General features: G+C 41.4%; 1 protein-coding gene across 1 annotated transcript; it reads right to left on the reverse strand.

The window, feature by feature from the left end:
- Positions 1-1109: 1109 nt before the first annotated feature.
- On the reverse strand, positions 1110-2784 carry LOC141052177 (olfactory receptor 1N1-like). Its single transcript, XM_073549401.1, has 2 exons — positions 2760-2784; positions 1110-2050 (listed from the first exon to the last, which is right to left on the reverse strand). The coding sequence occupies exons 1-2, from the start codon at positions 2782-2784 to the stop codon at positions 1110-1112; spliced, it is 966 nt and encodes a 321-aa protein (XP_073405502.1).
- Between the last annotated feature and the right edge of the window lie 11042 nt (positions 2785-13826).

Below are 13826 nucleotides of genomic sequence, written 5' to 3' on the forward strand. Positions count from 1 at the left end.
TTTAACAATGCAGTTTTTTCCCCAAAAAATAATAATGAAAATAAATAAATCAATGAAACAAGGTGAATTAACCAGGTACTTTGCTTGACCGTCAGAATCATGATTCCCAGGCAATGCCCAACTGTGGAGACGGGAGATTAGTTTTGTAACCTTTTAGAAGGGTCACATAGTTAAATGGCCTAGTGAACATACAAAATTAAAAACAGCTAAAGATTGATTGTGTGTAAAGACAGGGGGAGATACTCTGAATATGATTTTAATATAAGGAATGCATGGAGTAAAGTTGTGGTATATGGAAAAAAATGGAAACAAATTGGTTACAGGTGGCTACAAGAATTTGAAGTGTTAGTATTAAATTATGGGTGAAAAAGTTATCAATGTTTTGTTAAAGATGTAATATTTTCATAAAATTAACTTTTCATTAGGAGAAAATGCATGTGTTCTACCAAAGGGCAATTCAAGTTGGATGTGTATGTACATGGATGATAGACAAAATCCCTTATGATTTCTTAAGGACCTTTTACATGGCAGATAAAAACACGGCTATTGTAACATAAAGTTTTAGGAATATTATTGACTTTTTGATAGAGGTGATTGATATTATTGAAATTAACTGAATGTTATGTACAAAAGGAACTTAATTCTGCTGTTAGTCACGAGTCATCCGATCAAAGATATTAACTTTCATGATTTGTCCGATAGGTTGCACAACCTGAAGACTAAAGAAACTCTTCAGTTATGATTTGGAAAGAAGAAAAATAACTTTGTTAGTTTAACTGGCCATTGCAGTCTTCAAAATCCATGTGGTTTAGTCAGTAGCCCAGATTTCAAATGTTATGATAGCTGTTTGATAAGTCCTTTGTTCTGACTTCACTTAATATAGGGAAACATGGTCTTATTTTCAAGAATCAATTCTCATCCAGGAGGAATAGCACCAGTGAGTATATTAATTGAGCTATCATGCCTTCACAGAGAGCAAAGGTTGTGTTTCTTGTTTGCTGAAATTGATGACAGGTAAACCACAGGAAGTTATCCTACTTGCGGATCAAATGTCTAAGTTTGAGAAAAGTTGAACTTGGTAGACATGATGGACAACCTAAGTAACACTGCTATTTACATGGGTTCCCCTGACATAGAATCCTTTTTAGACCTCTTTTAACATCTTTATTTTTAAGGCTGTAGATGACTGGATTTAGGAGAGGAATTGCGGCTGTGTTAAAAAGTGCAAAAAGTTTCTTGGCCTCCAGAGTACTACTTAGGTTTGGGGTCAGATATTGACTGAACAGTGTCATATATAGTAATATGACCACTGTGAGGTGTGAGGAACACGTGTAGAAGGCCTTCAGTTTCCCAGAGCTGGTACGTATTCTCAGTATGGCATGTATTATAAATATATAAGACAAAAACGTTAGGAGGAATGGTATTAGAATCATGGTAAGAAGCCCCTCAATGAAGAAGAGGATCTCAAGAATGGAAGTGTCGTTACATGAAATTTTCATGAACGGGACAATGTCGCAAAAAAAGTGGTTGATCTCAATGGAGGTATAGCAAGTAAAGCCACTAACGATAACCGTGAAAGGAATGATTTGTAGAGACCCCAAAACCCAACAGGTAGTGGCCATTTTTGCACATATCGCAGTATTCATAACCATATGATACTGTAAAGGCTTACAGATGGCCACATAGCGATCATAGCCCATAGCCGTCAATATCAACAGGTTAACACTACCTAAAGAGCCGAACATATGCATCTGTGCCATGCAAGCAGCAAATGAAACAGTTTTATCACCAGTAATGAACTGTATGAGGATCTCATGTAACGTAATGGTGGAACAAATGATGTCCAGCATGAACAAGTTGCCCAGGAAGAAGTACATGGGAGTATGGAGCCGAGGTTCCTGGCAAACAATGATAATGGTCGAGTTAGCACATAAGGTAAAGAGATAAATCAGGAGAACAAGTAGGAAGATCGGAAGTTGAAGTTGAGGGTCATCCGTTATCCCCTTAATGATGAAATATTTAATTGATGTTTGATTGGCGTGCATCATGGCCAGTCATCAGGGAAGCACGTGAGTAAAACACCATGAGTCATGCCTTGATGTTTGGAGAGGTTAAATTAATACAGGGTGAAGGTCCCATGGGAGTGATCCCCCAATTTTTTTTTTAAAGATATCCAAAGTGTAAATTTTCTCCCCCTAGTTTTTTATTGCTTCACAGAATCTTGCCAACAACTGTGCACTGAAAAGGAAAAAAAAAAAAAGAAAATTAATATAAATGATCATTAATTTAAAAATTAGGCATTTTAAACACCTTATTTATTATATTGCCAACGTATTCCGCAGTGCAGAAAAATAGTTGTCAGCACGTACATCAATCCTTGTTTCTAACAGGGTTCAAATCTAATTTCCCCTATGTCAGAAGCAAACACAAGCTTCATCTAGTTTCATAGGAATGAGACCCCAGCTCAATCCCGTTCCAATGCCCCCTTACCTCTGTGGCTGGAAAACCGATCTGAGTTCCGCACTGTCCGGTCCCATCAGAGAGTGAAGTGGATCAGTATCACCTTCTGTACATAGAGGGACTAAAGGGACTATTAATGAGTACAGGGTCACTTTTGGACTTTCCGCATCTGACAGTGTTAAAGTTATCTGACTTTTCAACTTTTTGGATTTTAAGAAAATAAAGAAAGATCCTAAAATGGACATAATTTCATAGGAAGCCAATTATTCTGAGGATTTTTTTGGAGTATGCAAAGAAAATAAAGAACCTGGAAAAAAACCACATGAATCATGTGGAGTTGGAAGGGACCTCCTGGGTCATCTGGTCCTGCTCAAAGCAGGATTCACTAAATCATCCCAGTCAGATGTCTGTCCAGCCTCTGTTTGAAGACTTCCATTGCAGGAGAACTCACCACCTCTCGTGGCAGCCTGTTCCACTCATTGATCACCCTCACTGTCAGAACGTTTTTTCTAATATCTAATCTATATCTTCTTCCTTTCAGCTTCATCCCATTGATTCTAGTTTTTCCTTGTGCAAATGAGACTAAAGATGATCCTTCTACAATGTGACAGCCCTTGAGATATTTGTAGACAGCTATTAAGTCTCTTCTCAGTCTTATTTTTTGCAAGCTAAACATTCCCAAATCCTGTAACCGTTCCTCTCATAGGACATGGTTTGCAGACCGGTCACCATTCTGGTCGCTCTTTTCTGAACTTGCTCCAGTTTGTTGATGTCTTTTTTAAAATGTGGTGCCCAAAACTGGACACAGTATTCCAGATGAGGCCTGACCAAGGAGGAGTAGAGGGAAATAATGACTTCACGTGATCTAGACTGTATGCTTCTGTTAATACATCCTAGAATTGTATTTGCCATTTTTGCTGCTGCATCACACTGTTGACTCATGTGCAGTCTATGATCTATTAGTATACCCAAGTCTTTTTCACATGTGCTGTTGCTTAGTCCTATTCCTCCCATTCGCTGTATGCTTTTTTCATTTTTCATTTTTGAAAAATGAAGAACCTGTTGAGAAAGTGTAAACCTTTGTTGCTTTCTTTAGCTAAAACCCCAAATCTAGAAGCATGGCTATTGGCTCATAGGCCCTGGTGCAAAGATTCAGTTTGGCCTGCTCTCCTGTCACCACCCATTTATGACAAAAAACAAAGTCTTACCTGTGTACATTTTTCATATAATAGAAATGACTCATAGAAAAGATGACATGATCAAAATCAATGTATATATTAATCAGATAAATATTATGACGTGTCCATTATGCAGATATTTGTAAGGCCTAGAATGGACCATTCGTCAAGAGATATATAGGGAAAGCAAAAAAACGAAGATTAATAGTACAAAGTGGTATTCAAAAAACGCAAAATGTATTTATTGAATAAAATGCAAAAAATCCATGACAGAGGAAATAGGAGGCAGGCACATGTGTAGAGAACACTGTGAGAAAGGGGCGCACAAGATAGGAGTATTTACAATTGTATGTAAATATATATCTTACACTTCATATCATTGTAGATGACGTATAATAGTATTAATATATTATTCCAGAAATCCTGCCAGTGTATCAATAGTTTGTCAAGGCTACACATAAAGTTGCTCATATATGCCTAGGAAAAATGTACCAGGCAATACAGGGTAAATATGCAAATTACAAGGAGATCCCAATACTTGCGTGTCTGCCCTGATGCTCGTTTCGGACCAGCCTTCATCAGGGGGCATTTTTTGGCACACTGGCTGGATTTCTGGAACAACATAGTAATAATATTATACGTCAACTTACATGATATGAAGTATAAGATATATATTTACTGTGAGACAGTGACCAGCATTGTGGTGAATTGCCGGTATGTATTGCAGAGGAGGAGGTCCTCTGCGCTGTAAGCCTGAAATGCTGCTCTGGGACCTGTAGTTCCACGAGCCTTATTTATCTTATAAGGGGCTGGGCTTACAGGGTTAGCCGGAGAGCTGGGCAGGTCTGACTGGCCAACCACCTACCTCCCATCTAGGGGTGTGTCTCATGTGCTATAATGAGACTGTGGTTTGGTCACGGTCTCTGTGTTGGAAGGTCCTGCAAGAAGACAGACTTTCTGGATAGCACATGGTGAGGCCATGTACCTGCAGAGTCTGTGACGACTGCTGCATTGGGTGAAGCTACGGTCCTTCTGAGGGTCTGGAACTGTCAGGTTTGGCCTGTGGAGCAAGTCATCGTCCGGGACAGTGATTCCAGTTAGGCAGCTTCCCTGGAAGCCAGGACTGACAAGAAGTCAGCATGTGAAGTGGGGCTCCAAGATGGCAACCTCAGACAAGGGGGTTGCAAAAGGCAGAGAGGTGTATCTGCTTTGTGAACAGACTTGTGTCCTGTTATGTTTGTGGATGTAACGAAACGGACTCTAGTCTATCCAGTTTATGCCATGCTTAAATAAACAGGTTGGTCTGATTGAGTGAGAAACCGTTCCTGTGTGCATTAATTCCATTGCCAAGTGAGTGTCCCCCAACACATTCAGTGAGCGCTGTCTTACATTACATACAATTGTAATTGCTCCTAGCTTGTGCGCCCCTTTCTCACAATTTTCCCCACACATGTGCCTGCCTCCTATTCCCTCTGTCCTGGATCTGTACTTTATTCAATAAATAAATAAATTTTGCATTTTTTTATACCACTTTATACTATTAATTGTCATTTTTTTGCTTTCCATATTTTTCTTGTAAATACAAACTTTCCTGTAAGTACGACTGTAATATGGCTCCCATAGCACATTATGGAGGTTAACTTTACATGCTTTTGATTTTAAATGAAGGAATCTACAGGTAGAGGTATTACTTATATAAATCCATTAGTAAAAAAACTCCATGTAAATTCCATCACATGCTTTATTACAGAGGAGGCATTATTAAGAATAACACCTCCACAACACATTGAAGTTTATACCAGCAATGACTTACCAGGCTGCTGCGGCACTTCTTGTTTATTATTGTTTTTGTTTGTTTTTTGAAACATTTAAACCCCAAAATAAATTCAGACCCCATTCCGTGGGCTGAAATCAAATTCATGCCTCATACCAGACAGCGAAATTAGTTTAGTACATAAAATTAATTTAGACCTGAAACCGGTTCTCAAAATTATTTTAGACCTAGGATTATTCCTAAAAATGAATTCAAAGCCCAAACCAGAATTCACATAGATTCTGAATATAATTCAGACGCTCGAGGAGGGTAAGTAAAGGAAGGAGTAACTGCATAAGCTGAGGTCAGGCTTGGACTGGCCCACAGGACAATAGGAGAATCCTCCGATGGTCCCCTGTGCAGGAGTGGGCCACCATCCTTTTATATGAGCAGTACTTGGCACAATACACTTCATTCACCATATACAGACAAAGGCGGCATCTTATTCATTTAATAATCAACCCAATTTATTGCTATAGAAATTTGTGAATGAGGATAAAGTCATATTTGCAAGTAGCTGATAAGTGGGACCGTGAAGCTGATGTTATTGGTGGGCCCTTGGCACCCCAGTCCGACACTTTAGGTAAAGATAACTAAACGAGACTTAGTTACTAACCCAGGTCTTCCAATAGATGTAGTGTCGGAAGCAGTCCCAAATAAAACTGCTGTGAAGCATACATCCACATGACTGCCAGAATCCAAGTGCCAATGCTCTCCATGACAATTCTTATTACTGAGCCGTCATACTTTGAAGTAAGTTCTAGCCACTGAGCCACTCTGATGCTTTGACCTTGCTATCACTCTGCTGCCCTCAAACCAAATGTTATATGGCAGAACAGAGGCTCTGAAGCTACCTATAAAAACTCATTGGTTTATTGGAGTGTAGAACAATCTCATATTTTATACTAGATTGCCTGATGACCAGTGGTGTAACTAAAAACATGTGTGCCAAATCTCCAAAAGGGTTCCATTTATCATGGGTCTATAATAGTATTGGTCTTCCTCTATAGACCATTGGGAATTATTTGGTCAGGGTTCCCTATACTCTAGGGCCAATTCCTGAACCTACTCTAATTGCGCCCCTGACAATGTCTAGTAGATGACAGCGAGTGGCCCACCAATGGAAATCAATCATTTGTTTTTACCCAAAAAGCCCAACCCTTGTTCATTGGGTTCATCTGCGATTACACTCCAGTCTCATTCACTTACATGGAGTTGAGTACTATACCAAACACAACCCATGGATAAAGGACTTAGTCAATGGAGAAGCTTCTTATGGGGAAAAAAGTCCTTCTTTCTAAACCCATACACTAATCAGGACTATTTCTGCAAAAAAGTACAGTGGTGGCATCACATTTTTCTACATTGTTTAGGTCTAGGATTATCGTGTTGTACTTACGTGGGGCTGCCATGAGGCGCTTCTTGTGATCTTGGCGTACACCACTCCTGATAAATATACCATTTAGTATGTGGTAATTAATCCCAAGTTGGCATAAGAAAAAAAAACTTGGTGGTAATTAGGGGGCACTTATTTATAGATACTTTTTCAGGTATAGATTCTCTTGGGTATTTTTTCACACACCAAGAGAATGAAACATGATGAAAGCTATCAATAATTAACCTTTTATTAATGAAAGTAACTTTGTATTGACATTTAATACAGAAAATAGCAACCATTTATTATCGTGAACTCTCATCCAGAGCTGCATTCATAACGCCACATGCTGCTGAATTCACTTCTGTCAACATTTCTCTATATCAGTGACAATATAACCTAATTATAGGGGTGTCTGCGCATTAGAGCATCTTTTCTGCCAAGGGTCATTTGGATATTTATACCATCCCTCCGGGGCCGTACAAATTGTGCGCTAACTCCACCCATTTAGTACATCCAGATACTGGCACTGGTGTCTGGACGTAATCTTCACTCCACACGCCCCAGCGTTCAGTAGTGAGCACTGCGTGCCTGTGCTCACACAGCAAGAAGAAGTTAACAAGGAGTTGGCTGCTAAAATACAAATGCCAACCCAATCGCTGCAGTCCTGGGGCATGTGTCTGGGGGCAGTAGAAAAGGTAATTGAGGGCAGTAAATGACCTGCTGGCCTGAGGTTCCCCACCCCTGCAATGCACGCTGTATAGGATGCTGCCATTAAGATCATAATGGTCTAAGTTACAAATCAGGTTTCTGCATCTTTTTCCACGGTGCTCAGAAAGGATATAATGGAACTAGAGCAAGTACAAAGGAGGGCAACAAAATTAATAAATGGGATGGGGGAACTACAATACCCAGAGAGATTAGCAAAATTAGGATTATTTAGTCTAGAAAAAAGACGACTGAGGGGCGATCTAATAACCATGTATAAGTTTATAAGGGGACAATACAAATATCTCTCCGAGGATCTATTTATACCAAGGAATAATGATAGTCACAAGGGGGCATTCTCTGCGTCTGGAGGAGAGAAGGTTTTTCTACCAACATAGAAGAGGATTCTTTACTGTTAGGGCAGCGAGAATCTGGAATTCCTTGCCTGGAGCATAACAATATTGTATCTTACAGTGATTAGGTTCGTTAAAAGGACGTAGATCTGGGGATTTATTCTGACAGAATATAGGCTGAACTGGATGGATAAATGTCTTTTTGAACCTTGCTAACTATTCTACTATGTTACTAGTATGAGCCCACACATAGCCTCTGGGTTATTCCATGGTAACTTATGTTACATTCACAAGCCAAAAACTGAGTTAATAATGGCTACACACTGTTCTTTGACGCGCACACACTTTTTCCCCAGTATGTAGATAGGGGTAAAATTGTTTGGTGAATTGGAACGCGCGGGGTTAAAATTTCACCTCACAACATAGCTTAGGACGCTCTCGGGGTCCAGACGTGTGACTGTGCCAAATTTTGTGGCTGTAGTTGCGACGGTGCGGATGCCTATTCTGGACATACACACACACACACACACACACACATACACACACATACATACATACATACACACTTTGAGCTTTATATATTAGATTTAAAATTTTTGTGGAAAGTCAAAAACTGAAAAGTGGGGCGTGCAATATTATTCGGCCCCTTTAACTTAATACTTTGTTGCACCACTTTTTCTGCGATTACAGCTGCAGTCACTTGGGGTATGTCTCTATCAGTTTTGTACATCGAGTGACTGAAATTCTTGCCCATTCCTCCTTGGCAGACAGCTCGAGCTCAGTGAGATTTGATGGAGATCATTTCTGAACAGCAGTTTTCAGCTCTTTCCACAGATTCTCGATTGGATTCAGGTCTGGACTTTGACTTGGCCATTCTAGAAACTGGATGCGTTTATTTGTGAACCATTCCATTGTAGATTTTGCTTTATGTTTGGGATCATTGTCTTGTTGGAAGACAAATCTCCGTCCCAGTCTCCGGTCTTTTGCAGACTCCAACAGGTTTTCTTCAAGAATGGTCCTGTATTTGGCTCCATCCATCTTGCCATCAATTTTAACCATCTTCCCTGTCCCTGCTGAAGAAAACCAGGCCCAAACCATGATGCTGCCACCATTATGTTTGACAGTGGGGATGGTGTGTTCAGGGTGATGAGATATGCTGCCTTAACGCCAAGCATATCGTTTGGCATTGTTGCCAAAAGTTTGATTTTGGTTTCATCTGACCAGAGCACCTTCTTCCACATGTTTGGTGTGTCTCCCAGGTGGCTTGTTGCAAACTTTAAATAACACTTTTTATGGATATCTTTGAGAAATGGCTTTCTTCTTGCCACTCTTTCATAAAGGCCAGATTTGTGCAGTGTACGACTGATTGTTGTCCTATGGACAGACTATCCTACCTCAGCTGTAGATCTCTGAAGTTCATCCAGAGTGATCATGGGCCTCTTGGCTGCATCTCTGATCAGTCTTCTCCTTGTTTGAGATGAAAGTTTAGAGGGACGGCCGGGTCTTGGTAGATTTGCAGTGGTATGATACTCCTTCCATTTCAATATGATCGCTTGCACAGTGCTCCTTGGGATGTTTAAAGTTTTGGAAATCATTTGGTATCCAAATCCAGCTTTAAACTTCTCCACAACAGTATCACGGACCTGCCTGTTGTGTTCCTTGGTCTTCATGATGCTCTCTGTGCTTCAAACAGAACCCTGAGACTATCGCAGAGCAGGTGCATGTATATGGAGACGATTACACACAGGTGGATTATATTTATCATCATTAGTCATTTGGGACAACATTGGATCATTCAGAGATCCACAATGAACTTCTGGAGTGAATTTGCTGCACTGAAAGTAAAGGGGCCAAATAATATTGCACGCCCCACTTTTCAGTATCTTACTTTCCACAAAAATTTCAAATAACCAATAAATTTCGTTCAACTTCACAATTGTGTCCCACTTGTTGTTGATTCTTCACCTAAAATTTACATTTGGTATCTTTATGTTTGAAGCATGAGATTTGGGAAAAGGTTGAAAAGTTCCAGGGCTCATAATACTTTCGCAAGGCACTATATATATATATATATATATATATATATATGTATATTGTGAGGCAGTGACTGGGGTCAAATGCGAGGGTCGCTATGTGTCCTATTAGATTCGCTGGAGTGCCTTGTGTTCACAGCAGGATGCCTGTGAGTCACAAGGCAGAGATAAAAGTGAGCATGGACCTGATCAGGTTATTTGGCCAAGGCATTATTCAGTAAAAACCAAGCATGGGCTTTTATTTTTGGAGCAGTCTAGAGGATGGTAGTGGGGAGGGTCGCTCCACTCAAGGGCCGGGTCTTGCCATGGCCACAGATTCCTGTTTAACCCCTTTCTGACATTAGACATACTATCCCGTCCATGGGACCCGGGCCCCTATGCCCATGGACGGGATAGTATCTCTAGGGCGATCAGCGGCGCCCACGTGGTGAGCGCCGCTGATCGCGGCCGGGTGTCAGCTGATTATCACAGACCACCCCGACACGTTAACCCCTTGCACACCGCGATCAAACATGATTGCGGTGTACCAGGGGTTAAAGGGAAGCATTGGCAGGGAGGGGGCTCCCTCCGTGCTTCCCTGAGCCCCCCACAGCAGCGTAATGTGCAGCGCTGCTGCGGGGGGCTCTTTCCCTGCAGGTCCCCGGGTCCAAGATGGCAATGGGGACCTTCGGGGGCCTGGAGGGAGCTGGCTTCCTCAGTGGCTGCAAAGCGCAGGCAAGGAGGAAACCTGCACACTGCCTGTGACAGATTGCTGATCTGTCACAGTGCTCTGTGATGTGACAGATCAGCGATCTGTCACAGGACAGTGATGTCCCCCCTGGGACAACCTAATAAAGTTAAAAAAAAAGTGTTAAAATAATTTTTTAAAAATCGCTAAATAAATTTAAAAAAAAAAAAAAAATATTTGTGGAAAAAATACGATTTTTTTATTTTCACGCCTGGGCATTATAAACTTCTGTGAAGCCCTTGGGGGTTCAAAGTGCTCACCACACATCTAGATAAGTTCCTTATGGGGTCTAGTTTCCAAAATGGTGTCATTTGTGGGGGGTTTCCACTGTTTAGGTACATCAGGGGCTCTCCAAAGGCAACATGACACCCGCAGACCATTCCATCAAAGTCTGCATTCCAAAACGTCACTACTTCCCTTCCGAGCCCCGACGTGTGCCCATACAGTAGTTTTCTCCCATATATGGGGTATCAGTGTACAGGGTATCAGGACAAATTGGACAACAACCTTTGGGGTCCATTTTCTCCTGGTACCCTTGGGAAAATAAAAAAATTGGGGACTAAATGATCATGTTTGTGGAAAAAATACGATTTTTTTATTTTCACGCCCGGGCGTTATAAACTTCTGTGAAGCACTGGGGGAGGTCAAAGTGCTCACCACACATCTAGATAAGTTCCTTAGGGGGTCTAGTTTCCAAAATGGGGTCAATTGTGGGGGGATTCCACTGTTTAGGTACATCAGGGGCTTTCCAAACGCGACATGGTGTCCGATCTCAATTCCAGCCAAAAAAGTCAAATGGCGCTGCTTCCCTTCTGAGCTCTGCCATGCGCCCAAATAGTGGTTTACCCCCACATATGGGGTATCAGCGTACTCAGGACAAATTGCACAATAACGTTTAGGGTCCTGTTACCCTTGGGACAGTAAGAATTGAGGGTGAAAAGATAATTTTTGTGGAAAAAATATGATTTTATAATTGTACGGCTGTACGTTATAAACGTCTGTGAAGCCCTTGGGGGTTCAAAGTTCTCACCAAACATCTAGATAAGTTCCTTGGGGGGTCTAGTTTCCAAAATGGTGTCATTGGTGGGGGGTTTCCACTGTTTTGGTACATCAGGGGCTTTCCAAACGCGACATGGTGTCCAATCTCATTTCCAGCCAAAAAAGTCAAATGGCGCTGCTTCCCTTCCAAGCTCTGCCATGCGCCCAAATAGTCGTTTACACCCACATATGGGGTATCAGCATACTCAGGACAAATTGCACAATAACTTTTAGGGTCCTGTTACCCTTGGGAAAATAAAAATTGGGGGTGAAAAGATCATTTTTGTGGAAAAAATATGATTTTTTAAATTGTACCGCTGTACGTTATAAACTTCTGTGAAGCTCTTGTGGGTTCAAAGTTCTCACCACATATCTAGATAAGTTCCTTGGGGGGTCTAGTTTCCAAAATGGGGTAACTTGTGGGGGGTTTCCACTGTTTAGGTACATCAGGGGCTCTCCAAACGTGACATGGCGTCCGATCAGAATTCAAGCCAATTTTGCATTGAAAAAGTCAAACGGCGCTCCTTCCCTTCTGAGCTCTGCCATGCGCCAAAACAGTGGTTCCCCCCCACATATCAGGTATCGGCGTACTCAGGACAAATTGCACAATAACTTTTCCAGTCCAATTTCTCCTTTTACCCTTGGTAAAATAAAAAAAATTGAACCTGAATTATTTTTCTTGTGAAGAAAAGTTAAATGTTCATTTTTTTTTAAATATTCAAAAAATTCCTGTGAAGCACCTGAAGGGTTAATAAACTTCTTGAATGTGGTTTTGAGCACCTTGAGGGGTGCAGTTTTTAGAATGGTGTCACTTTTGGGTATTTTCTATCATATAGACCCCTCAAAGTGGCTTCAAATGTGATGTGGTCCGTAAAAATAAAATGGTGTTGTAAAAATGAGAAATCGCTGGTCAACTTTTAACCCTTATAACTTCCTAACAAAAAAAATTTTGGTTCCAAAATTGTGCTGATGTAAAGTAAACATGTGTGAAATGTTACTTATTATGTTTTTTGTGTGCCGTATCTCTGTGATTTAAGGGCATAAAAATTCAAAGTTGGAAAATTGCAAAATTTTCAAAATTTTCGCTAAATTTCCGTTTTTTTCACAAATAAACGTAAGTTATATGAAATAAATTTTACCACTAACATGAAGTACAATATGTCACGAGAAAACAATGTCAGAATCACCGGGATCCATGGAAGTGTTTCAGAGTTATTACCTCATAAAGGGACAGTGGTGAAAATTGTAAAAATTGGCCCGGTCATGAACGTGCAAACCACCCTTGGGGGTGAAGGGGTTAAACCCTGCAGTATAGGGTTTTGGGTGTGTCAGTGTTGGTCTTGGAAGCAGACCGAACAGAAGGCTTGTGCAGAGCACTTTCTGTGTGAGGCAACACAAAGCCAGCGGAGCCTAAAGCCTGGCACCTCAGCGTACACTGCAGTGCCATCGCTCACGACAACGGTCCTGGACTGTATGTGATTTTCCCGGCTGCGAGTTTTTTTCTTTTTGGACATTAAAACACATTTTGTTTTGGACTTGCTTGAGTCACTGCCTCATCACTGCACAGCGTGGACACCTCTGCACTACATATGGTGGAGAATGCGGGCAGTGTGAATTGAGGCATACCCCAGCGCCAGTTGCATGTCTGTCACTAGGCCTGCCACATTGCAACCCAGGCCTGCGGACAAAATGGAGGAGATCCTGAGGCAGCTGGTCCTCACACAGCAACAACAGCAACAAACTAATAACCTGTTGCTGCAGCAAATTGCAGCACTGCGTGAGGCACCTCCAGCACCGACCCCGGAACATCGCAATGTCCGAGACAAGGTCCGCTCCGCTTAAGGAATTTGAGTCATGAAGATGACATGGAAGCCTTCCTCACCATCTATGAGCACACGGCAGAGCAGGAGAACCTGCCAACGTCACAGTGGGCAGAAGTGGTAGTTCCATTCTTGAAGGGTGATGCACTAAAGGCCTGCCTTGACCTCAGTCAAATATGCAAATAAAGTCCGTGGAGCCTCATTTAAAAGTCTCAAACATGGGACTAGCCAGATCTTCCTCCAGGGAAGAACCCAGCCAAGGGGTGGCTCCATTCGGAAACCACCATTACCACCATATTAAGTGGCCCTTTAAGTCAATAT

This window comes from Dendrobates tinctorius, unplaced genomic scaffold (assembly GCF_039654945.1).
Source record: "Dendrobates tinctorius isolate UK_male_01 unplaced genomic scaffold, ASM3965494v1 ptg000158l, whole genome shotgun sequence".
NCBI classification, from domain to species: Eukaryota; Metazoa; Chordata; class Amphibia; order Anura; family Dendrobatidae; genus Dendrobates; species Dendrobates tinctorius.